A 27,046-nucleotide genomic window follows, 5' to 3' on the forward strand; every position below is an offset into this window, starting at 1 on the left:
GATGCCATCTCACACCTATTAGTATGGCTACTATCAAAAAACCAAAATAACAAGTGTTGGCAAAGATGTGGAGGAATTAGAACCCTTGTGCACTATTGGTGGGAATGTAAAATGTGGAAAACAGTATGGCAGTTTCTCAGAAACTTAAAATTACTATATGTATAAATGATTCACTTTGCTGTACACCTGAAAGTAACATGACGTCGTAAATCAACTGTACTCCAATAAAAATTAAAAATAAAATAAAATAAAATTACCATATAATCCAGCAACTCCACTTCTGGGTATATACTCAAAAGACTCAAAAGCAGGGTCTCAAAGAGATATTTGTATGTTCATGTTCATCACAGCATTATTCACAATAGCTAAAATACGGAAGCAACCCAAGCACTCATCAACAGATGAATGAACAAGCAAAATGTGGGGGGTGTGTGTATATATATATATATATATATATATATATATATATATACACACACAAAGGAATATTCAGCCTTAAAAGAAAGGAAATTCTGACACATGCTACAACATTGATGAACTTTGTGGACATTATGCTAAATGTAATAAGCCATTTACAAAAAGACAAATACTGTATGATTCCACTTATACATAGTACTTAAAGAGTAGTCAAAATCATAGAGGCAGAAAGTAGAATGGTGATTGTGAGGGGCAGGTGGGAAGAGGAATTAAGGAGTCATTGTTCAATGGATATAGAGTTTCAGTTTTAGAATATGAAAAGAATTATGGAGATGGATAGTGGTGACACCTGCACATTATTTAATGTGGTATTATTTAATACCACTGAATTGTGTACTTATAAATGGTAAAAATGGTAAACTTTAAGTTATCTGTCTTTTACCACAAAAAAAAGAAATCTGGATAAATAAGTGGAAGTGGAGATGCTCATGGGGGATGCATGGGGCCATGCATGGCTCATGGGGCCAATCCTCTTGGCCACACGATTTTTGCATTCAAAGATAGTTACTCCAATAAATCACTGGGCTTAAATGAGTGGGGAACTGGTGGTACACTGCAGTTGGGATGGCTGTGAGTATAGCTATGCCCGTGAGACTCTGATAGCCATGCATGTTGGGAATTGTCATCAAGAGAAAACATCTATGTGAAATGCCAATTTTTGATTACTCGTAATGCATATATGATAATGCTTAATTATCAGTATTTCTTTCTCTGACCTAAGGCAGCCTATTAACCAATGAACTATTGTTACGTCTTTTTACAGAATGTAACCAATGCTGCTCTACCATCTCTTCTTAGAAAAGTTTTTCAAAGGAAAGGAATTCCAGGGAGAGGTGAATAACAGTGCCTATCTTTTGGACCTTTATTATGTGCCAAGTGCTTTGCTATACTCTTTAGAAATATTACCTCATTAATCCTCACTAGAAACCTATGAAATCAGTTCTGTTATTATTAGGGTTACCAACCATCTTGATTTGCCCGTGACTAAGGCAAGGGGTGTATCCTCAGGATGTGCTACTTTCAGGGCTAAAACTAAATAAGTCCCAGGCAAACTGGGACAAGTTGTTCACCCTGGTCCCTGTTTTACAAATAAAGAAACAGACTTTAACAGCTTAACCAAAGATACTCAGCTAGTGAATAGCAGAGCCAGACCAAAACCATCAGGCAATCCTACCTTTAGACAAGGTTCCATAGCAAAGTGAAAGTGAGGGAAAGGAACCAGCATCTGGTTTATTCCATAAATAGTGACATAAGCAACCAATCTCATCTAAACTTTCTCAAACTTACCTGATTATAAGAATTACCTGAGGTGTTATTAAAACACAGAGTTCAGCATCCCACCCTAAATTTATTGAATCAGGCTCTCTAGAGAAGGAGCCTGAGAATTTGTATTTTTGACAAGTACCCATGTAATTCTTTATGATCAGATAAACTTGGGAAACATTGGTCTCATCTATGACTAACCCTCAGTTAAGATTGATTCTGAGGTCTCTGTAAACTCATCCATATTGTGTTTTTGTTGCTATGTTTTCTTTTAGGTATTAGTGTAAGTTCCTTTGGCTATACTTAGCTTTGGCTGGGTTGATCCGAGAACAAGTCTAACCCTGTACAAAATGTGCTGATGGGATAATAAGATGCCCCCTAGGGATCAAGTGATGAAAATGGCAGTGGTTACATGACAGCCAGGAACTGGCCAGGCAGGCTTAGGAAGAGAGAGAGAACGCTGCAACCATTGTAAACTGTAGCCTCTTTTGACCTACTTGACCCTTTTAGGAGGTCTGGAGCTCCCTAACCAGAAGGGACAGTGTGGTGTCACAGTTAAGAGTATGGATACTGGAACCAGATTCTTTGGGATTGAATCTCAGCACTAGCAGCTACTAGCTGTGTGACCTTGGGTGAGTCTTTTAACATCTCTGGGCATCATCTGTAAAACGGTTCTAATATTGCCATGTCTCTCATAGGTTCCTTCTGGAAAATAATATTTATAAAATGCTTAGAACTATTTGGCATAAGAACTGCTTTTGAGAGAAAAAAGAGACAAATAAACTAACATTTCTAACCCATTTCCATCTTTATATGGAAGTTAAGATATCATAGAAGTAACATGATCTTCACCAAAACTAGGAATGTAAGGGAGTAGAAGCGGGGTAGGTGGTAAACAGATTGGGTTGTTAAATATTTTCCTGGGAAGGGATGTACAAACCTTAACATCAAAAGCAGGAGAAGGCTTCCCATTGAGCCAGGCTTAATTTTCATTCCCTTAAAATTTCCACAGATTAGTACCTAGTTAAGAAGAAGAAAGAGTAAAGTAACATGGCAAATAACTTAAATTTATTCATTCATCCACCATGCATTCATTCAACAAATATTTATTCAGAACTTACTGTGAATCAGGCTCAAAATAAAACAAATTCTATGCTCTCATGAAGTATAGAGATAGACACTAAACAAATATAATAAAGTTATAACACTAAGTAAATTTATAATTGCTAAAATATCCATATTTATGAAAACATTTGTACTCATATTCGCATGATACTTGTTATGCTGTTTCTATTTAATACGTCAATTTTTGTTTTTATTTTATTTTTGGTATTCTAATTTTTGACCAGGTACTACTTTCTCATGGTTCATAAATTGAAGCATTATAAAAAGACACACTGAAAAATTTCTTTCAGCCTTTCCCTTATCTGCTCCATTTTATCCCTCCCTTTCCTATATAATAACCACTTTTGTTATTATGTCATTCATTTCCTCTAGAATTTCTTCTTATTTCTACGAGCTCTTTAGATAAACCTTTTTAGAGTGTGCTTATCAAGGAGTTTTCCAGCAAACTTAATATTTCAAGTAACAAGGAGCTCAGCATTTTCTATTTTTAAAGTAGCCCTAAGAAATTTCCTCATTACATAAGGGGAGATCTTTTTGTAGATCTAGTATTTTTTAATTAAAAAAATTTTTAATGCCCTGGTCCTGATCAATTATATAGTGGCTTTCCTCAATGAATGGCTATTTAAACTGTATCTGTTACAGAGCTTTTTTGCAACTATCTTCCCTCAAGTTTTTTTTTTTTTTAACTGTTCTTCTAATCACGCCACTCCCTCCCTATCCCTCAACCACAAAGATGTAATAAACACTTTGGTTTTTATTCATCTGACTGAATTGAGTCCGGCCCTGTCTTTTCAGTGAAGTCTGTATACCGTTTCAGTCTGTCCATATCCTTCGTGGATATCCAGACCTGTCCTGTTTCTCCATTGTTCAGTCACTTCAGAGTTGACTGACTCCCCAGCACTTACACAGTGCTTTAAGCTCTTGAACTTATAGTTTCTCAGAAGATAGATAACGAGTTAAATTTAGGAGGAAAATGGAGAAAAAAATGGAAATTAGGGTTATTTCTAGTGAAATTTCATACAAAATGTTTTCGTTTTTCCCCCAACTCCCTTCTCCAATACAAAATAAACAAAACATTCTACCATAAATGGACTCCCGAAACACCAGTTTTTATTTTTTTTCTTTTTCTCCCTTTTATTTGGGGCGGGGGTGGGGTGGGGGCGGGGGCGTGATTTGTTGCAGAGAAAAGCCATGCCATCCCTAGGGAAGGTACCACATAATATGTTAAATCAGTGATGAAAGGTTTACCAATTGTCTGGTTAAATTGTGGAGTATTTATACAATAGAACACTCTACAGTTGTTAAGAAAAAAGAAGAAGCTCCTGGACTGTACTGTTCAATAGCACTTTTTGTTATGATAGAAATTTCTATGCTGAGCTGTCCACTATTGTATCCTCTAGCCCTGTGTGGCTGTTGAGCACTTGAAGCATGACTAGTGCAACTGAGGCCCTGAGTTTTTTTCATTGAGATATAATTGACTTATAATGTTGTATTAGTTTTAGGTTTACAACATTAATGATTTGATGTTTGTATATAGTGAACTGATCAGCACAAGTCTAGTTAACATCTCTTACCCTACGTATTTACAAGACTGTTTTTTCTTGTGATGAGAACTTTTAATATCTACTCCCTTAGCAATTTCAAATATGCAACACAGTAAGTCCCCTGCATACGAACCTTCAAACTGCAAACTTTCAAAGATGTGAATGTGTGTTTGCATGTCCAGTCACATAAGTTAGCTCATGTGTCTGGCATACATTGTCACGTGCGCTCATCCTCTACAAGTGGTTGTGCTTTTGTGTACTTTACTGTGCAGTACTGTATAGAGGACAGTAGTACAGTATCTTTATTTCAAGCTCAGGATGTCTGGAAGCAAGCGTAAAAGCAGTGGTGATGTAGCTGGTACTACTGTACTTTTCAAGGTACTGTACTGTAAGATTTAAAATGTTTTCTGTATTTTTTGTGTTTGTTTTTTATATATTATTTGTGTGAAAAGTATTATAAACATATTACAGTACAGTGCTATATAGCCAATTGTGTTAGTTGGGTACCTAGGCTAACTTCATTGGACTTAGAAACAAATTGGACTTACGAATGTGCTCTTGGAACGGAATTCATTCGTGTATGTGGGGGACTTACTGTACAGTATTATTAGCTATAGTCTGGAACTGAATTTTTAATTTAATTAAAATTTAAATACCTACATGTGGCTAGTGGTTACCAAATTGGACAGCACAGTTCCAGGATGTATTGTAGGTGAAGAAAGGAAGGTCAGAATTGTGTGCATATCATGTTCCCATTATAAAAGAGAGGGGGAGAACATATGCATATTGGCTTGTGCATGCATAGATCTCAGGGAGAGGGAGAACTGAGACTGAGGACAAGGTATGGAGGAAGACTTTCACTAATATATTCTTATATACCTATTGAATTTTATGTCATGTGAATTGTTTCCTGTTCAAAAATCAAATAAAGTCAATTAAAAGTAGTGATCAATCCACACTTTCAAATGGAATCAGTAATAAAGGACATTCATCTTTCCTGTTTGCTGGAATAGGGTTTTAAATAGGGGTGACATATATTTTCTCAGCTCAGGTAGCAGTCATCATACAAAGGATAAACACCTTCTTATCCATAACCACTGGGCTGAACCCTCCCTTTCCTCTCCTTGCTTGAGGGAAACCACCCTGGATATAGTAATTATCATTTACAGAATGTAAGCAAGAAGGAAGGGGAGAAGAGATTGCTAAACCCCATACCTACTGGCCTGGAGCTATGTTTTTAGGCAGAGAGATCTTTTATTTTATAAAATAAAAATATTTTATAATATTTCTTATAATATTTCTTCTTCTTCCTCTCCCCTCCTCCCACTAAGTGCCCATTCACCAACCTTTCTTATCTGGTCTTATCATTCTGCACAAGTATTCTATCTGCAATTGGTGCTGAACAGAAGACTGTGATGGGAAACTTGCGAAGTGTCTGCAATTTAGAAGAAGTGGTCTTACCACAATTTTTAGTAAGTGCCTAAATGTCTGTGGTAGATACAGCACAACTTAAAACATTGTTTATTCTAACATAAACTCGCTCACACCTTTGCTTTGTATATCCTTTCAGGCTTATTGATTTTACAGACATGAAATACTTTAAATCATGTTGTCTACTCTGATTTCCGCAAGTTACTTTATTCACCAGTCCTGTCAGTGACAGTACTAATGCATTTCTAAATGTTGGCCTCTTTTGCTCTGCCTTACTTGTAAGATGGAAGTTGGCTCAAACCGTGGCAAATAATGTGCAAGTACACATGCTCCCTGGATCCGTGGAGAATAAACACTACTCCATGCAGATTTTGCCCAGCCTGTGTCTGAGGTATTCCACATGACATCCGAAGGGGTCAAATCCAGCCAGAACCTGGGTAAACAAAGAATAGACTTTATATATATATATATATATATATATATGAAAAGAAATTTAAAATACCAATAAAGGAATCATCACCTTTGTAGCACTGACACTTCAAGCTACAGTCCTGTGAGAGTACCTTCCGTTTATAGATAATCCTAAACCAAAACTGCTGTGGGTGTGTCCGGTCATTTTAGGAGATCCGCTTGTTCCGCTGGTGAAGAAAATGGCCATCGTCTCATTGTGTTTTGTCTTCACACAGGTGGTGTTGTCACTGGCATGTCTATGAAGAAAGAATTACAATGATTCTGCACATTAAACACAGCATCATATTTTTTGTTTTAGTTTTGATTTTTTCTTGGCTGCACCACACAGCATGAGGGATCTTGGTTCCCCGACCAGGGATCGAACCCATGCCCCCTGCAGTAGAAGCGCAGAGTCTTAACCACTGGACCACCAGGGAGGTCCCAAACACAGCGTCACAGACTGTTACCACAGAGAAGGATTTACTCAGACCTCTTCATCTCATTGATCAGGTCCCAGTGACTTAGGGTGAACTCCAAGGTAAAAGCCATCTCTCTCAGGACCTCCCTGGTTACACAGTGGTTAAGACCCTGTGCTCCCAGTGCAGGAGGCCCAGGTTCATCCCTGGTCAGGGAACTAGATGCCACATCCATGCTGCAACTAAGAGTTCACATGCCACAACTAAGGAGCACACTGCAACTAAGACCCAGCATGACCAAATAAATAAATATTAAAAAAAAAAAATAAGCCATCTCTCTCTGCATCTTTTAAGGTGCTTTCCAGAAGCAAACTAAACTTTGTTGTCAATAGCCCATTTATAACAAGTTGACTTCATAGCTTTGTACTGTATAAGGAAGAGTTGAAGCAGTTTAAAAACTCAAGAATTTTATCATACCTCCAACAGAAAGAGGATTCTATAATCTTATAATCATGGATATGTGAAGAAAAATGTGATTTTAAAAAAAATGGGTATGTTAATAGAAGTCATGGCTAATGGTATAAGGCAGGGATAATCAAGCTATAGCCCACAGGCCAAATATGGCCTGCCTTCTGTTTTTGCAGATAAAGTTTTATTGGAACACAACCATGTCCATTCTTTTACATATTGTCTGTGACTGCTTTCTACACTATGACAGCAAGGGTGAGTAGGTATGATAAGAGACTGCATGGCCTGCAAAGCCTGTATATTTACTATCCATCCCTTTTATAAAAAACATTTGCTGACCCCTCAAAAGGATGGTTTTTCTGTTTCTCAAAAAAGAGTCTACATAGTTCTGAATATAGTAAACAATAAGACTGAAGAGGATCTAAGTATCCACCTAGGGAAGGAAGGGCCTCAGTTAAAGAGAAAAAAAATTTTGGTTCCAAAGGATAATTGGGCTTTGATACATGTCATACATCAGGGCAGCTGAGAGGAGGTAAACTCTGCACATTTGAGTGTCTAAGAAGCATACAGAATTTTATTTGGGAATATTGAGCTGAGAATGAATGAATCAGAAATATCCAGCCATGAGAAATATAGAAAAGCTATTTTTAAATCCTAACAAAGATAAACCAAATGTTTAGGCTATAATTCCATAATTTTTTTCTTTAAAAAAAGTTAGTACTATAGCTGTGTACCTATCCTTCTATCATAGATATGGTTACTCTTGAAACCTAAGGCAGGTTTAGTGTACCAGTCCCTCAGAAGCATTATACATAGCAGTTAGGTATGTGGGCTCAGAAACCAGACTGCCTAAGTTTGAAGCCCAGATCTGCCAGATCCTAGCATTTGACCTTATTCATCTGTATAATTATAGTTCCTACTCCCTAGGTTGTTGTGATATTTAAATGAGTTAATATATCTGAAGTGCTTGGATTCGTTTTTGGCACATAATCAGTGCCATATAAATGTTAGCTATTGTGCAATTATAACATTTTTATTAGAACAGAATTTGGCCTTTGATAACTCAATAAGTGTTAACTATTTTAAAAGAGGTAGGAACAAGTCCATAGTTGCCAGCATGCTCCAAAATCATTGAGTAAAGGTAGGAAGCTCATTCCAGAAAGGGAATTTGCTGCCACCCTAAAGCTAAAATATAACCAATACTTGGCGAGATTTCCAAGTGACCCCAGGAAGCACCCCAGAGCAGGGCTTGAACGTCAGTATAATTCAGTTTTGTAATTGCATCCATTAAATATTCTTCATACTATAACCTGATAGAAATGTTACTGTCATCAAGGGAATGATGCAGCCTACAAAGAAGGATTGACTGTTACCAATTTCCCTGGGAGATAACAGCTCTGTGGTTGATGCTGTGATGCACCTCCTAGATCCTGCTTCAGGATTTAAAACATACTCCCTCCAGGAGCTAGGATCCTTCTTTAGATACTACCTTGACTGAAGACAGCTGCCTTGCTCAAGGTCATGCCTCCTAAGGACAGCCCATACCCAGTTACTGATCAGCATAGGACCTCTTGCTTTAGCTGGGCAGAGCTTTGAAGGGCTATCCAAACTCCACAGATCTCAGTAGGCTGGCTGAGGGCTTTTTTGGAAGTACAATCCCACATCTTTCCCTTTCTTTCACAGGTGTTTAATGCAAGATAACTCCTCAGCAAACTTCTTACACAACTAATCTCTGTCTTAGGGTGTGCTTCCTTGAGATCCCAACCTATGAAAAACACTGCCAGCTCCTTATTGCCTCAGAGCTTTGCACTATAAGTGCAGGAATAATCACCAGTTGTTCCCTTTGTCAAGAGTCCAAGAATTTAATTAAATTTTTGTCTATCGTTTTAATTTTCATTTTTCTGGTCAGTCATGGATTGACTGTCTTATCAATGTTGCGTTTCTTCTTGGGAAGCTGTTCTACAACAATTATGGCTACTCACTTCATCATCTCCTTGAGGTTCTCCCATCCCTCTCTGGGGCTCTGAGACACAATTATCTTGGAGTGCAGATTTTCACATTTAGATGCAACACCATCTACTGCTGGAGCTAAAACATCATTGGTAATAATGCACTTTGATTTTGAAGATGGTAGTCGGTAGAGGATGTCTTTCTGGGTCATCTGAGTGGTTCCTGGATTAAAACTGTCCCTAAAGGAGAAGAAAAGAAAATGTTTAGAAAGGATTTCCTTCACCATGTTAGGGTAGTGTAGATAACTCATGTACATTCTGTATTTCTCAGAGTGAGTTAGTTGGTTTTCTAGGCAAGGTGTCTGTCTTCCTTTCATTATTATGCTTTTGCCTTTCAAGGGATCTCAAAGTCTATGACCCTTTTGACCTAACATGAAAGGGTATTAAATCCTGGATAATTATCTTCTATCTGGAGACCATTCATAACATTCAGCTTGAAGAGGGTTTTGACTGAAAAGTAATATTACCCAACATTTATTTAGTACTTTGAGTGCCAGGTGCTGTTTACGTGTTTTGCATGTTTTAACATTTAATCCCTACCAAAAAACACAAAACTCAAAAGCTATTGTCAACTAAAAAGAAAATACACAACATAAAAGTTGAGAATTATGTTTTATTGGGAGGACTTTCTCAGGATGTAAGCCTGGGAGCAGCCTCTCAGATAGCTCTGAGGGACTGCTCCAAAAAGTGAAGGGAGAAGCCGGGATATATGGGGGTGGTTTTTACAACAAAAACCAGGTAGTTGGAACATCAAAAGATTACTGTTAATTAAAGAAAACCTGACATCTCAAGTTAATGAATTTAGTGCTTTTCTGTGTATGGGAAGATGCAAGAGTCTGGGCTCACTGAAATCATTCCTTTGATAGGCACCTCAACTGTCTAGGGCCAAGATCCTCTTCTTTCCCATCCTGAGTTCCCTCAGGGCATTACCATCAGGGGCAGCTACAGTGGCTGATGGCTTGATGGCCACAACATCCTTTGTTTGCTGATATAGCAGGTGGCATTCTTAGTCCACCCTATAAATAATATGCCCAAGATCACTGAAGTAGCAAGTGGCAGTGCATGGACTGAACCCTGCAGCCTGACTTCAGAGCTGTACATTTAACCACTTCGGTTCAGTGCCTCTTAAAACATACATGAATATTTTATGGTTTCTTTCCAAAGAGAAGGATTGAGACATTTATCTCTCCTGTGCTTCTACTCCCCACCTGCTGTAAATTACACTGTAAGGTGTAGTGTAATGGTTAAGAGTGTGTCCTGGAGCCAGACACTCTTAGTGCTTGGCCTTGAGCAAGACTACTTCACCTCTGGGATTTTCAGGTTCTGCATCTGTAGAATGGGATTATAATAACACTACCTTCTTTATAGGATTATTAAGGACTAAATGAGTTAAAATGCATGTAGAGCTTAGAACAGTACTGAATAAAATTTAGCTATTATATTCTCTAAGGATTAATGGACTTTCAAGAATATATCTGTATCTGTATCATATTTCTATCTCTGTCTCTATCTGTGTTCCAGATTCCACCACTCAAATTCCAGACCTTCAAGTAGGGGTGGAAGGCATTTAGTTTATAATGGTTTTTCCTCTTCCTAGTGACACAGCAGGCAAGGAATTTTGAAGAACATATATCTGGTCATTCCTGGACTCTTTATTTATTTAAAACTTTTTATTTATTTTTAAATTTTTGGCTGTGTTGGGTCTCCATTGCTGCGTGCGGGCTTTCGCTAGTTGCGGTGAGCGGGGGCTACTCTTCGTTGCAGTGCGTGGGCTTCTCATTGCGGTGGCTTCTCTTGTTGCAGAGCACAGGCTCTAGGCACCTCGGGCTTCAGTAGTTGTGGTACACAGACTCAGTAGTTGTGGCTTGCGGGCTGTCGAGCGCAGGCTCGGTAGTTGTGGTGCACGGGCTTAGTTACTCTGTGGCATGTGGGATCTTCCCAGACCAGGGATCAAACTCGTGTCTCCTGCACTGGCAGGAGGATTCTTAACCACTGAGCCACTAGGGAAGTCCCATTCTTGGACTCTTGACACTGGCTCATCTTTCCATTTTGGAAAGGACAAGTCCCTCCCATGGAGTCCTTCAAGAAACAGACAACCAGGACCAAAACATAAGGTTCTTTAGAATATCTTCCCTTTCTAATCAAAGCAATGCAGCAATTTTTATGAGGCTTTAACTCCAAGGTTATTCCTTAGAGATGTTGCACCTAGAGATAAGTAGTAAGCCTGCCATGGCCAACACTTTTCCATAATTTAAAGGCACTTACAACAAACCCACTGTTGACATTTCATGACCAAGGAGAAGTACTTTATTTAAACACATTACCCTTAGATAATTAAGTTCTGCCAATACATAATTCCTAAAATATCTTTAAAGGAATCTATTAACAGTGATCAGTCTTACCTATTAAACATCTTCCTATCCAAATTATCATTTGGGAAGCATTACACTGTTTACTTTAAATATAAAACAATCTTCTGGTATTGCTCTGGAGCGATGTCCTAGATGATTATGTAACAGGGAAGAGCCAATTCTGACTTCTTGTTGGATCTGTTTCTTTAACTTTTGCTTTTCGTTGCTTTTGTTATTACAATCACTGTCTATAGCTGTAAGCACACATAATGGCCTGCCACAGGGAACCCTGCCCCCCTGCCTGACTGTTAAACTAAAGTGCCTTAGTTCAGCGCACAGAGAGACACTCTGACCCTGGCCACCTGTGAATGGCTGCAGAAAAGAAGAAATTAACACATCCCCTCCCCAATGCAGGCCATTCGAGGAGATGTTTTGCAAGATAAATGGCCTTTTTACTTTACTTCCTCACCTCATCCCCCTCCCTGTTCTTTAAAAGAAACTGGCATCCAGACCCCAATAAGATGGTGTTTTGGGGACCATAGTCCGCCATATTCTCCATCTGCCAGCTTTCCGAAAAAAGTCTCTATTAGTTGCCTTAACACCTCGTCTCCTGATTTATCGGCCTGTCCTGCAGTGAGCAGAGCGAGCTTGGACTCAGTAACAATGATAAATACAGTGGATACCTTTATTCACTAAAAAAGTATATTGAAGCCTACTATGTGGTGGACACTTTTCTAAGTGCTAAGGATACTGTAGAAAACAAAATGGACAGAGGTGCCTGCCCTCATTCTAGACAGACTGGAAACACATATACAATATCAGATGATAATAAATTTGTTTAAAAAAATAAAGAATGAGCACTTTGGGTGAAGGTAAGGGGAGGAACTGTTCTAGATAGGTTGGCTGGGGATGGCCTCTCTGAGGAGGATACCTACTAATATTTAAGTTTCGTGTAAAAAAAAAAAAAGTTCAAAACTTCCAGAAATGAAATGCCCGTTTCTGCTTCACAGTTGTTATTTTGTATAAATGTATAGACATCATATATCTTTTCAAATTAGTGTTTTTATGTTCTTCAGGTAAATACTCAGAAGTGGAATAGTTGGGTCATATGGTAGTTCTAAATTTTTTGAAGAAATCTCCATACTGTTTTCCATAGTAACTGCACCAATTTACAGTACCACCAACAGTGTATGAGAGTTCCTTTTTCTCCACATCCTCTCCGACATTTGTTATTCCTTGTCTTGTTGATAATAGTCATTCTAATAGGTGTACAGTGATGTCTTGCTGTTGTTTTGATTTTTTAAATTAGATTTTATTGGAGTATAGCTGCTTAACAATGTTGTGTTAGCTTCTACTGCACAGCAAAATGAATCAGCCATGCATATACATATATCCTCTGCCTTTTGGATTTCCCTCCCATTTAGGACATCGCAGTGCATTAAGTAGGGTTCCCTGTGCTATACCGTATGTTCCCCTCAGTTGGCTCTTTTATACATAGTTATCAATAGTGTATGTGTGTCAGTCCCAATCTCCCCATTCCTCCCACCCCACCCCTTTCTCCCTTGGTATCCATACATTTGTTCTCTATGTCTGTGTCTCTATTTCTGCTTTGCAAATAAGGTCATCTATACCATTTTTTCTAGATTCCACATAGATGCATTAATATAAGTAGGTGTCTGTGGCTTCATTCAGATGCAGCCCATCACTGTGTCTTTTCCCTGTTATGGTTGCCCTAGATGTAGTGCCATGCTGTGGTGTGGAGTGAGGGGGAGCTGGTCAGCTTGGGCTGGGGTGCACGGTGAGGTGGTCTCCCAAAACCTGATAGCCACCAGGGTAGACCTCTCTCTGCCCTGCCTGCGGGCAAACCAGCCCCTGTGTGCTCCTCACAAGTGGAATCCAAGCTTCTCCAGGCTTTCTGTCTGTCCCAGTGGCTCTCCAAGCAGCCAGTGGGTCTTGTCTCCTCCACAGGTCCCCAGGGCTGAGGTGCCCAGTCTGTGGCTTGACCTACTCACTCCCTAGGGCAGGTGTCCACCCAAGGAATCTCCCTTTTCCTCTAAGTTCCCTTCCAGGGGCACAGGTCCCAACCCAATCCCCTTTTTTCCCATCCTACCCAATTGTGTGTGTGTCTTTCTTACAGCCTTAGTTGTACAGGAGTCCTTCTGTCAGTTTCCAATTAGTTTTAGTGAGAATTGTTCCACATGTAGATGTATTTTTGATGTGTTCAGGTGGGAGATTAGTGCCGGGTACACTTACTCCACCATCTTCAAGAAGTTCTCAACATTTCTTCTAAGGCAGGTGTAGCGGTGAGTTCCCTCAGCTTTAGTTTGCCTGGGAAAGCCTTTATTTCTCCTTTATATCTGAAGGAAAACTTTGCTGGATAGAGTATTCTTGGCTGACAGTTTGTATCTTTAAATATTTTGAGTATGTCATTTCACTTTCCTCTGGCCTGTAGAGTTTCTGCTGAGAAATCTGCTGATAGTCTAGTGGGGGTTCCTTTTAGGTTACTGTCTTTTTTCCCTGGATGCCTTTAAAATTCTTTATCATTAACTTTTGACAGTTTTCTATAATGTGTTTTGGATAAGGTTTTTTTCTTGCATTGAGGTAAGTAGCTTCCTGGTCATTAACTTCCTGGACTTGTACGTAATTAAGGTAATTAGCTTCCTGGACTTGTAATACAGTTCCTTCCCCAGGTTTGGGAAGTTCTAGCTATTATTTCTTTAAATAAACTCTCTGTTCGCTTCTCGCTCTCATCTCCTTATGTTGCCTTCCTAATGGAATGAGATGGTTCTCTTAGAAATTATTCATTAAAGAAACAACAACAAAAAACTTAATTTTCTCTCTTCTCCATCCTGGGTCATTTCTAGATTTCTGTACTCATGCTTGCTGATTCTTTCTTCCATATTGTCTGCTCTATTTTCAATGCTTTCTATTGCATTCTTTATATCATTTATTGAGTTCTTTGCCTCCAGAATTTCTATTTGTTTCCTTTTTAGAGGTTCAGTCTTTTCGTAAAATATTCCTCCTGCTCATTAATTTTATTCCTGAGCTCATTGAAATGACTTTCTGAGTTTTCTTATAGATCATTTTTTAAGAAAACATCTTTATTGGAGTATAATTGCTTTACAATGGTGTGTTAGTTTCTGCTTTATAACAAAGTGAATCAGTTATACGTATACATATGTCCCCATATCTCTTCCCTCTTGCGTCTCCCTCCCTCCCACCCTCCCTATCCCACCCCTCTAGGTGGTCACAAAGCACCGAGCTGATCTCCCTGTGCTATGTGGCTGCTTCCCACTAGCTATCTATTTTACGTTTGGTAGTGTATAGATGTCCATGTCACTCTCTCACTTTGTCCCAGCTTACCCTTCCCCCTCCCTGTGTCCTCAAGTCCATTCTCTAGTATGTCTGCATCTTTATTCCCGTCTTGCCCCTAGGCTCTTCATGACAATTTTTTTTTTTTTTTAGATTCCATATATATGTGTTAGCATACGGTATTTGTTTTTCTCTTTGTGACTTACTTCACTCTGTATGACAGCTATTTTTAGTTCTCTATCAGATTGCAATCTTCCGTGAGTTTAAGTTTGGTTTCTAGAGAACTGTCACTTTCTTTCCTGATACCTTGCCACTGTGCTTTTTCACAGTGCCTGATGACTTGTTCCTCTGCCCACCCATTTGAAGGCGTGAACACCTTTCTTATTAGGTAAGATTTGTTTACTTTGATTCTAACGATTCAACAGGTTGGTAATTAGAGGACTTTCTTTTGTTTTCCAGTAGGTGTCACTATAGCACAAGTCTTTGGTTTCCCTAACCTGACCTGCCCGTGACTGTATTGTCGAATCAGTATTTTCCACCCTTCACCACCCCTGCCAGAGGTGTCACTGGAGCCCTCATTGTCTCTGCTTGTGCCTTTGGGGTCCTTGGTGCCTTGCTGCTGCCAGTGTTGCTGCTGTTGCTCAGGTCACCCCTGGGGCACCAGGATGGCAGGCACCTTGGCCACATCTGGGGTTGTTGGGCTTGTCAGGTTTGCGGGCACTACGGCCTTGGGCAGGGCAGCTGGAGTCTTGGGCACCACTGTGGCTGGTGGGGCCAGGGTCGCAGGCCCTGCTGCTGCTGCTGCTGCCTGGGTCCCTTTGGCTGCATGTGCTGCTTCAGCTGGGAAGCTGGAGTTGTGTGCACCACCTCCCCTGCTACCACTGGGTTCTTCATCCACTGATGGGCCGGAGGGCCAGGGTTACGGCACCCCCTCCACTGTTCCCTCGATTCCACCTCCTATGTGCCATTCCACCCACCTTCAGATGTACAGATGTGTGGATCTCTCTGGTGTTCCGGTGTACTGAGCAGAGGAACCTTTGTAGAGTTATATATGTTTTACTAGTTGTAAATTGAAGGGGAGAAACAAAGGAAACATCTCACATTGCCATGATGCTGACTTCCCCCACCTAAATGACTTTTAAAAATTTTTTATTGGAGTATAGTTGATTTTTAAGAACTGTTCCTATTTCAAAATTTTGTAAAACTTCTAGAAAGTTCTAGAGAGTGCACTGGGCTCTACACTGACTTTCTGAATGCCTTTGGGCAAATGACAATGTTCCTTTTCCCCCATCTATGAAAGCTTTGCCTTCCCTGTTTATAAAATGAGACTTCCCCTTCCTAATCATAAAGCTCTTGTGAAGATAAAATGAACAAATGAGTGAACGTTTATTATAATTCCAGAGGGACCACGTACATTATAGAAACTTCTTCAAGACCTGTAGGCTGAGATTGGGTGTTATACTAGCTTTTTGTGGTAAATATTACTTAAAGGAACAAATTCTTGGCAATTAATATTTTTTAATAATTATATACTGAGGGCTCTGTTGTAAAGGGATTTGGCCTACAATACATACAAAAGAGTTTGAAAACTAAAATGTGATATGAGCTTGTTGTTGGCACTGGGGACTGACTATAGAGCATATCTCTCTGAGAACTTGGAAATAACGGAAATAGATTGACTTCCAGGAGCTAAACTTTAAACTCAACATAAAATAGATCAGAACAGAGATATTCATAGTCAGTGTAAACAGACATAATGATTCACAGAGAAGCAAGATTAAACCATAACCTGATATATGATATATTAATATAGAATTGGTCTCAGAAAGGGATATTGCAGCCACAGAACATAGAAAAAGGAGACTTACTAGGGCAAATCCCGACAGTACTCATCCAAGCCTGTCTGGAGGAGAAGTCTCTGTTAGGGGATTTCACTTACTATCGTCCCTGGAATGAGGCGGCCCCTAGCCAGTACCTACATTCACACTGGACGGTTTTGATTTTCTCAAATCTACAAATTATCTCTTGCCTTAGGACCTTTGTAGAAACTTTTCCATTTGCCTAGAATGCTCCCATTACCCATGCCTTCTCCCACTGGCTGACTCATCCCTCAGGTTTCAGCTTAAATATCCCCCTGACCTTCTCTCAGTCTATAGTGATACTGCTCTTATGCATTCTGATGGCTCCTGTGTTATTTTCTTTGTAGCACTTGTCACACTATGTGTTTACGTGACTCATGACTCTTTCCCACTGGACCCTAAACCCCGCAGCTCCTAAAACATAGCAGGTGACCAGTAAACACTTACTGCTTGAAAGGATTGTGGGTATAAAGAGATGGGTGGATGAACTGGGCTTTCAAACCCCAGTGCCAAGAAATTGAATTATGAAAGTTACTTGTTTTGTCCACTAAACAAACTTCTGGCTAAATTGTTTCTTCTCATGTAGGTCTGTTAACAGGGAGAGAGGGGGCTACTCATGCCAGTCTTTTGGCCCTTCAGGCAAATTAATAAGTTGGTAATATCATTTTATATACCTTGTATCATAAACATGGTAATGAGAGGCCTCCCTCAAGATGCAGAGCTCCACTCTCCACACACTAACATAAGCCAATTAGTGACCAGTGGCCAGATCTCCTCAGTTTACCAAGGTCTCGTCATTCTCTGGGCCCCCAGTAAGATAAAGGCTCACTTCCTCTAGCTCGGTGGTTCTCAAACTTGAACATGTATCAGAATCACCTGGAGGGCTTATTAAAACATAGATTTCTGGGTTTTGTATATCTCTACCCTAGTTTTAGATCCAGTAAATCTTGGGCAGAGCTGAAGAACTTACATTTCTCCAAGTTCCCAGTAATTCTGATTTCAAATGCTATATTTTAATATTATCCCTTTTAGTACTATGTACATTTTCTTTTTTGAAAGCACAGTAACAGTTATCTCACTACTCTCCCCTTTAGTAATGCATTTCCAAACATTTTAAGACTCCTCCTAAGACACTGTTCAATTATACATTTTTCTTTTTTTATTGCAAAAAATACCAACTGTGCAACAGAATTCATGTAGTGTATATCTACAATTTCCTTTAAAAAATATGAAAATAAGAATTATCCACCATCTAGCTTAAAAAAGAGAATTTAACAATATGTTTGATGCCCTCTGTGTGCTCTACCCCAAATTATCAGGTAGCCATGATCCAGAATATTGTGTTAACCATTCCTTTGCCTTTCTTTATCATATATGTATATAGCCCTATGTAATACATAAACAACTTGCAGATATTTAAATTAGCTAAGGCTTATTAAAAGGGAAAAATTATTAGGAAATTCCAACTATGAGCTCATTTCTTTTTTTGTTTTGTTTTTGTTTTTGCGGTACACGGGCCTCTCACTGCTGTGGCCTCTCCTGTCGCGGAGCACAGGCTCTGGACGCGCAGGCTCAGCGGCCATGGCTCACGGGCCCAGCCGCTCTGTGGCATTCTCCCGGACCAGGGCCCAAACCCGCGTCCCCTGCATCGGCAGGCGGACTCTCAACCACTGCACCACCAGGGAAGCCCATGAGCTCATTTCTTATTCTGCCCTGAAGACTAGCACTATTAGTATATTAGATTTACCATTTATTGCCTCCCTCTCATTCTCTCTTCTAAGAGAATCTGCCTTCCTTCTGCCCACAGCCCCAGTAACCAAGCTTTATCAGTTGAAGCTGCCTCTGATAACTTCTGATTGGCCTAAGCCAAGCTGTGCCAATCAGATTTTGCCTTAAATTTTAAGAGACTGAGTAGATTCGTGGACGCGACCTACAGTGTTAAGGCCTGAGACATTTGCCTGGAAAATCAAAGCCATGCACCAACCAAAATGAAGAGAAACAATGTGTTAGCAAGAAAGAAGAGGTCAAAGGAGTAGGTGATTGTTTTTTTTTGGAGCAGGTGCTTGAGAAAGGCAGAGGCAAGGCAAGAGGCCCTGTGACTTCAGAGTGAAAGAGACAGAAGCTGCCTGACGAATAGCCTATTCTCTTGTAGAGGCCAGTTTTTCTTTCTGCACTCTTTTCCCCTGTAAGATTCTCCAGTAGATGTTCGATAATTTTCCTTCATTATTGAATTAATATGAATGGATTTCTGGTCCTGGTAATCAAGTAGTCTGTTACTAAGACAGTGAGCTTAAGCAGCATTCACGAAAGCAGTCATTTTGTTAAAAAACCGTGCAAAAGAGGACTGTGCAACTCCAGTGTATAATTTACATGTACACATGAGATTAGAGCATATAGCTCTCCTCAAATGCCAATGATTATAATAAATTAAGAATGGTTACTTAACATAATGATTTATTATGATAATAAGGATGTTAATTCAACACATATTTCACTGAGACTTACTGTATGCCAATCTTTGGATACATAGAGATGAATATATCAGTCATTGCGTTTTAGGAGCTTTCATAGTCCTATGAGAATGACAGATTTATAAACAAATAGTATCGCCAGATAATACTGTATAGGTTAAAATAGAAACACATGTGTATTTCTTTGGGGGATCCCAAAAAAGAAAGCATCTAGACTGGGACATCAGGGTGGGGCTGCTGAGAGGTGACATTAGAGCTGAGACTTTAAAGTCTAATAGAAGTTGTCCAGGTGGTTAGGTGTGAATGAAAGGCTTTCTAAGCATAGGAAATAGTGTGCACAAAATCAAGGAGATGAGAAAGATCACAAACTTTATAGGAAACCATTTGACGTGGTTGGAGCAAAGAGTATGAGGGTGGGGAAATGAGAAAAATAAAGGGAAGATAGCTAGAGCCTTCCATGACACACCTAAGGAAGTTCAGATTTTATCTGGTGGGCAACAGGGAGTTATTAGATAATATCAAGCAGCAAAATAAAAGGATAAAAATATGTGCTCTAGAAAGAACACTGGCTATGAATTGGATTGAGGTGGGGTGTGGACACACACAAGACCAGAATTAGGGATTCTTTTGGGAAAATGCACTCAGGAGACGGTAAAGATATGAAGTAAGGCAATGGCAATGAAGTTGGAGAAGAGGAGGCATGTAGGAAGTCAAATTTACAAGTAGGAACTGATTAGGAAGGAGGAGTAGCAGATGCCTGGCTTAGGGCACCAGATTAATGGTAATTAACCAGGAGACAAATAAAGGTTTGAAACAAAAACTAGGGTGGGTTCCTTGAGTTTGGGACTGATTGAGTTACAGATGACCATGGGTCCTATAGGAGGAGAAAAGCAGTAGGTATAAAGGTATTCAGTTGTTGATTGGCATTCGCTTAAACTTGTTTCATTATGAAAAACCCAACTCATAGTTTAGGTTAAAAGATATGGCATGTTTCCAACACATTTCCAAGGTTCGTGAGAATAATACTATATTTTGTATAGTTCCTCAAATAATTTGCCAAAACAAATGTCTCGTGATTACTTACACGTTTTGGAAAATCTCTCATCCACCATAGTTTAAATATGATCAGATCGCAAACACTACTAGCCTGTTTGCAGACAGGCTACATATGCAAGCTACTATTCGGGGATCCTGGGCAGAATCACAATTACTCGATCTCCCCTTTGCAGGGCACAGGCTTCTGTAAGTATATTTGCAAATTTCCTTGAAAAAGATCCCATTCTACAAACTCCATCTCACTTCTTCTCCATTTCCATTTATCTACCAGAAGGCTAGATTGGAAGGTCTCTTTCCAGCCTGCGGAAAGACAAATCAGTCATAGATTTAAAGGTGGTTGTGCAGCTAAATTCTGTTTCAGCTGACTTAGTGGTATATTTTCTCTGAAGAAAATTCACAGGTCATTAGTTAGGACATACTTGTAGTATTTGGGAATAACTCTGGAGTCCTTATTTCTAGATGTTGGGAGCCATGTCACTTCTTCCAGCATACATCATTTCTCATTTAGCCTTTTTCTTTCCATAAAGTTAGAATTCTTGCATCCCTCTGTATTTCTCTCAATGCACTTTCTATGCCTCATTTCCTACCATTTCTTACTCTTGGATTCACTTTTCACTCTACTCCTTTTTGTTTTTTAAAAAATTAACCTATAATCGTACATTTTTGTAACCCAAGCTTTTTCGACCATGGAACTCTTAACATGTTGAACCAGATGTCCTGTGCATTACAGGATATTTAGCAGCACCCCTGGCCTCTACCCATTAGCACACACCCTCCCCCAAGTCATGGCAACAAAATTGTCTCCAGACATTGTCAACTGTCCCTTGGGGTAAAATCACTCACAGTTAAGAAACTGCAGTCTGACTGGCCCTTGCTCCAACCTTTTCCATATTGGTCCATTGGTCTAGGACATCTTTAGCAAAGTTGAAATACTCTGGAATCTCTAGTTTAAAGTCCTGCTTCATGGATTCATAGTTGGAGAAATCCTGAGGGATTACTGTTCTATAATCTTTATGCAATGCTCTCAAAGAACAAGGAATTGCTAGGCACTGAAAATACTTGGCACAAAGTAATATCTGCATGGTGACAAGAGCTAGCCTCAGTCCTGCTGAATGTTTTAGCACTCAGGATTTCTACAGAGACCAACTCATCTAAAAGACAAGCAGAAAGACATGCATTTGTTTCTGGCTTGAAGGTAGCCATGTCTCCAAACAACTAAGTTTTATTATTGTTAATCATCATAAAAGTACCATTTTCTGAGAACTCACTATGTTCCAAACACTTTGCTCAGTGTCTTACTTACATACAATTTATCATGAAATCTTCAGCGTAACCCTGTGAAGTGGATAAGATCATCTGTTTGCAGATAGAGAAAATGATGAGTAAGAGGTTGTCTCAGTCACCTCTGGCTGCCATAACAAAATAACATACATTGTGTGGTTTAAACAACAGACATTTATTTCTCACAGTTCTGGAGGCTGGGAAGTCCTAGATCAAGCTGCCGGCTGATTCAGTTATCTGGTGAGGGCTCTGTTCCTGGCTTGCAGATTGTTGCCTTCTCTCTGTGTCCTCACATGGTAGAGAGAGAGCGAGCTCTGGTCTCTCTTCTTCTTGAAAGATACTAATCCCATCAGGGGCCTCACTGTCATGACCTCATCTAAACCTAATACCTTCCAAAGGCTCTATCCCCAAATACCATCACATTGGAGGTTAAGGCTTCAACATAAGAACTGGTTTGGAGTGGGGTACAAGCATTCGGTCTGTAACAGAGGCATTGGTTGGCTTTGAACCCAGAACTGTCTGGTCCCAGGCCATTCTTCTGACTACTAAGGCTATTGCCTCCCATATACATTTCTAAAGAAGTAAAGATCTGGGTTACCCAGTTACTCTCAGTGAAAGCAAAGGGTTAAGCTTTTAATCTAATATCTTTCACCTACAGATTTCAAAAGGAGTGCAGAAATGTTTAGGAGAATTTTTCACAGTGGATAATCCATAGATGAAGAAACTGAGGTAGCTCAGTACCAACTATGCATGAAAGCACTGTCAAAGATCCTCTAGTTTTTAGGGTACGGTTCCCATACTCCAAATAGGAGCCCACGCTATCTTTGAGTCCAGGCTTGGATCTTTACCAGAGATATAGTAATAGGGCTTTAGCCTTCAGGACTTTTGTCGGGGAGGCCTCTCTGGGCCACCCAGCCTTCCCGGCTTCTGTGGGAAATCATTTGATCACAATGGCATTTAGTTGGCTGAGGTCTCATAAATGAGGCTGTTTAAAAACACTGTTCTAGGGATTATAGGGTTTTCTCTTTTATACTTTCTGTAATCTTCTGAATTTCCTACAATGAAACACTACTCTCACAATCATTAAATCATCATTTTTAACTGCAATTCTAACTGTATGGTATGTAAGGCAGAGTATCTATGTGGAAGCATTTCTGTATTGATAAATTGCCAAACAATAATTAATAATGGACGCCAGCCATAAATTTTAGCCTAAATGGACCTGGCATTTGGGCAGCATTCTGTTGCACCCAATGCATGGGGAGACCTGGGTACTTCTTCTGACTCTCCAACCTATTTGTGTGAGGACCTGACAAGGCAGTGAGATTGAGCCCTCTGAGATCATCTGATTTGAGCCTACTCATTTTTCACCTGCAAAGAAAACACGGCCCCAGAGAGGGGAAGCAACTTGCTTTAATGTGATATGAGAGTTAGAACTAGACCGTTGGTCTTTGAATTTTCTCTTTACTATAGTTCAGTAGGATTTCATTAGAGTAGTGATTCTCAACCCTGGTTATATATTTGAGTCATGAGGAAAGCTTTATAAATGTACTGATGCTTGGGACATGAAGCAATTAAATCAGAATCTCTGGGGTTAGGGCCTGGGAATCACATTTTAAAAAATTTCCTTGGAGGATTCTAATGTGCAACCAAGGCAGAGAATCACTGATCTATAGGTTGTGATCCGTGAACAAGCAGCAACAGCGTCACCTGGAAACTTGTTAGAAATACCCATTTTCAGGCCCCAATTTTACATTTTACCAACATAGAGACTAATAGAACCTCCCTCAGAGAGTCATCCCAAAGATTAAATGAGATAATGCATGCAAAGTGCTTATCATGGTGCCTAGCATATTACTATCCCTTAGAACAGGAGTCAGCAAACTTTTTCTGTACAGGGCCAGATAATAAATATTTTAGGCTTTGTGGGCCCTTTGATCTCTGTTGCAACAGCTCAGCTCCATTCTGGTTGAGATAGCAGCCACTGACAACACATAAATAAATAAGCGTAACTGTGTTACTAAAAAAACGAATTATGGCTACTGAAACTTGAATTTCAGGTACTTTTCATGTGTCATGGATTGTTATTCCTCTTTTGATTTTTTCCAAATATTTAAAAATGCAAAAATCATTCTTGTTTCACTGGTTGTACGAAAGCAAGGGGAGGACTGGATTTAGCCCACGGGCCATAGTTTGCTAATCTTTGCACTAGAATGTAAAGTCTTTGAGGGTATGGGCGTTGTTTGTTACGTTCATGGGAATTATAATAGTATTTGACCCATAGTAAGTGCTTAATAAATATTTGCTGAATCAGTAAATGACTTTTTCAGAAGGCAGAACTTTTGCACACAGTTTTTGGTTTTTTTTCCAATAACTCAGAATTATAGCAGACCTGAGAAGTGCCTCTCCTGCTTTAACCAGAAATGTATGACTACTTGCACTGTTCATATGTGGCTAATTTAGATTAATTTGAATACTATTTAAAAATCAGTTCTTCAGCCACACCAGCTACATTTCAAGGGCTTAATAGCCACATGTGGCCAGTGGCTACCATATACAGGTCAGTGCAGTCACAAAACGTTTCTATCATTGCAGAAAATTCTTGTGGATAGTGCTAATCTATATTGATAACAGCTCAGAACTGGAGTGATATGAAACATTAATATGCAGGAAAATTGAGAGGAAGCATTCCCAAAATAAGATTTTTCTAAAAGTTCAGGTTTAGTAAAGTATTACGCGTCACTGTTCTCTTATCTGAGGGCCGTGGGAGGAAAAGTGTTAACCAGAGATCCCTTGGCAGTTCTCTCAGGCTCTAGAAGAGGCTGCTCTTTAGAACAGAAATAAGCCCCTGAATCTTCAAGCATCATTCTTTTTGGCAGTGGGGGTTGAGTAAGAGGGACCACCCTTCTCTGCTCTTTGATGGCAAGTTACATCCTGCACATTCGGCAGGTCTCTCCCTTCTTAACAGAATTAACAACTTACTTCAGTGGGAAAGAAGAAGTTAAGTAGTCACCACTAAGATTTTAGTGTTGTAACTTTGTTTTTAATTTTGGGGCATAATATCTTCAAATGCTTCAAAAATCATACAAGGTACACAGTGAAAAATCTGCCTCCCACCCCCAGTCTCACAGCTGGTCAGTTTCATCCCACCCTCACTTCCTCAGAAAACTACTATTATTTCTATGTATCGTTTCAGGGTTTCTTTATGTGTATTCAAGTAAATGACTGTTAGTTTCTTTTTTCTCCACCACTTTTATATAACATGTAGCCTAAAATATACACTGCTTCGTCCATTAAATTTTTTTTTTCTAAGAATAAAACTTTGGATGGCTTTCCATATCAGTACACAGAGATCGTCCTCATTTTGCTTTCTTGTTTTGTTTTTTAAACAGCTGCATGGCATTCCATTGAACAGCTGTACCATAATATCTTAAGCCAGTCCCCTATCAATCATCATTTGAATTATTTCCATTATTTTGCAATTAAAGTGAAAATTTCAAACTATTTTCTCCACTGCATTCAGAATCCTTCAAACATACGTTGAAAAGAAAACTGACCAGTCATTTGGAGCTTAAAACGAGCCTAACCATTCTGTTCCACCGAAAAGAAAATCTCAACATCCTTGTCATCAAAACTGTTAAGACTGCCTTTTTCCCAACAAAGTTCTTTTCCTGTCTTTTCAGTGATTTTAGCATTTCATAACATACATTTTCCAGGCTTCTAATATTCTTTGTAGGTAAAAGAGCTGAGACAAGTTTCCCAGTGTAAGTTCAGATTTTTATACTGAGTCACAGAAAACTCTTCTAATAGAAACAGTACCACTACTGGTCAGACGGGCTTTTGAATGTATTTAAGGTCTCACCTGAAATGCAACCTCTACATCCATCTAAACAGCAGTGCCAAGGGGGTGTTCACCTCCCCACATCTCCATAAATACTTTCCCCATCAAGTAATCCAAGTAATAACAGTGGCTTGGCATATATGGCCTCAAAGCAAGACAAAGCCCCTACTATTCTCCCCAACCTAACAAGACCCTGATGTAAACTTCTATACAGAGTTTTTAGATCTACGCTTGACCACCTAATGGAGAAAAGTGGCTGCCCCCAGGTTATTTCCCTGAGTTTGCATGCATATGTTTCTCAAAGTTTCCTAGAGGTAGTTTGCATACTTTCTGGATGATGCAGAAGATGGATTCCTATTTGCCACTGAGCAGGGTAGGGAGTTAAGTAGACAGTACAGTGAAAAACTCAGTTGCTACTTGGACTCAAATGAATTTTTTTCTAAAACATTTTTTTTTTTTGCGGTACACGGGCCTCTCACTGCTGTGGCCTCTCCCGTTGCGGAGCACAGGCTCCGGACGCGCAGGCTCAGCGGCCATGGCTCACTGGCCCAGCTGCTCCGTGGCATGTGGGATCTTCCCGGACCGGGGCACGAACCCGTGTCCCTTGCATCGGCAGGTGGACTCTCAACCACTGCGCCACCAGGGAAGCCCCTCTAAAACATTTTAACAAGTTAACATATGGACATAGTTTTTAAACAATTAAATAGCACAAAAAGCTTAAAATGAAAAAACTCAGCTGCTCTGTTTATAGCCTTTTGTGTGTACATACTCCTGGTTACTTACTAGATAGTATTATACAACAACTGAGAAATTCTGATAGCAACACCCCAGCCGCCCAAGATTTCAGTGAGCGCATTCGATTTGTTGGTTTTGTTTGCTTGTTTGTTATCTTTGCTCAAAAGTACATGTGCCAGCCCAGAAAACCTTACATGGGAGACAAATAAGGTGATACTCGCTAAAGTGACAGATTCCGACACAGCTGGAGATGATGGCAGATCTGCTTCCTAGGAGAGCATCCCTGAAACTTGACCTCTCACATCTGCTTTGGTCCTGGTAGTAAGCAAAAGAAGAGGGAAAAGTAGTCTGACAGTTGGAAGAAGTAAGATATACCCAGAGTGCCTTGCCCGGATTGGTGGAGACATTCTGGAGGGAGGAGCAGAAGTTCTGGGCTAAATTTATGCTGGAAGTTTACACAATCCCCCAAGGTTATCCCTTTTATAGTTAATGATTTACATACACCATAAGCTTCTGGGGAGCTGGGAAAGTAATGTATTTATAGGAGGAAAAGTGTCCGTGAAGTTGCTGGAGAGATTAGTCCGGTAAAGGGATTGAGGAAGTTTTCTCTCAGAAGGAGGAAAGAAAAAGGGGTGGAAGAAGACATAAAGCTGTTTTGAATGGAAAGGAAAGAAAGTAAGGTGTAGGTTGCTTTAGGTCTCAGTGAACCAGTTGCTGTATTTATCTTTTGGCCTGTTGAACTGGTCAGGACAAGGCATAAATGCTATCAGGTTGTTCTTCTGCTCACATCCTTCAGCACTTCCTAGTTTACTCCGGGTAAAAACTCAAGTCCTTACAAGAAACTGCATGATCTGGCACAATGTCACCTCTGACCCACTGCCCTCTCCCCTTCTCCCTCACTCTGCTGCAGCCACATCAGCCCCCTTTCTTTTCCTGCAACATACACATGTCCCGGCC

The 27,046-nt window shown here is 39.8% G+C and overlaps 2 protein-coding genes across 6 annotated transcripts in view; one reads left to right on the forward strand and one right to left on the reverse strand.

Moving 5' to 3' along the window:
- ERI2 (ERI1 exoribonuclease family member 2) overlaps positions 1-19,051 on the forward strand; it is a 40,496-nt gene extending 21,445 nt beyond the window's left edge. The window contains exons 9-10 of one of the 5 annotated variants that reach the window (XM_067706453.1): positions 1,241-1,310; positions 2,251-6,999. In XM_067706453.1, the coding sequence (XP_067562554.1) occupies positions 1,241-1,310; positions 2,251-2,348 (168 nt within the window). In that variant the 3' untranslated portion in view covers positions 2,349-6,999. Of the gene's footprint in view, positions 1-1,240; positions 1,311-2,250; positions 7,000-15,175; positions 15,235-18,512 lie in introns of those variants that run through there. The other 4 variants (XM_067706456.1, XR_010934923.1, XR_010934925.1 and 1 more) reach the window with 4 other exon arrangements.
- The window catches only part of ACSM3 (acyl-CoA synthetase medium chain family member 3), a 28,161-nt gene extending 6,838 nt beyond the window's left edge, over positions 1-21,323 (reverse strand). Inside the window, 10 exon segments of the mRNA XM_067706485.1 lie at positions 2,681-2,712; positions 2,715-2,760; positions 3,675-3,801; positions 5,756-5,844; positions 6,117-6,273; positions 6,404-6,547; positions 9,157-9,357; positions 20,317-20,460; positions 20,462-20,532; positions 21,114-21,323. Coding sequence (XP_067562586.1) covers positions 2,681-2,712; positions 2,715-2,760; positions 3,675-3,801; positions 5,756-5,844; positions 6,117-6,273; positions 6,404-6,547; positions 9,157-9,357; positions 20,317-20,460; positions 20,462-20,532; positions 21,114-21,314 — 1,212 coding nt within the window. The 5' untranslated portion in view covers positions 21,315-21,323.
- Between the last annotated feature and the right edge of the window lie 5,723 nt (positions 21,324-27,046).

The sequence above is a fragment of the Pseudorca crassidens genome, chromosome 15 (genome assembly GCF_039906515.1).
Source record: "Pseudorca crassidens isolate mPseCra1 chromosome 15, mPseCra1.hap1, whole genome shotgun sequence".
Taxonomy (NCBI): domain Eukaryota; kingdom Metazoa; phylum Chordata; class Mammalia; order Artiodactyla; family Delphinidae; genus Pseudorca; species Pseudorca crassidens.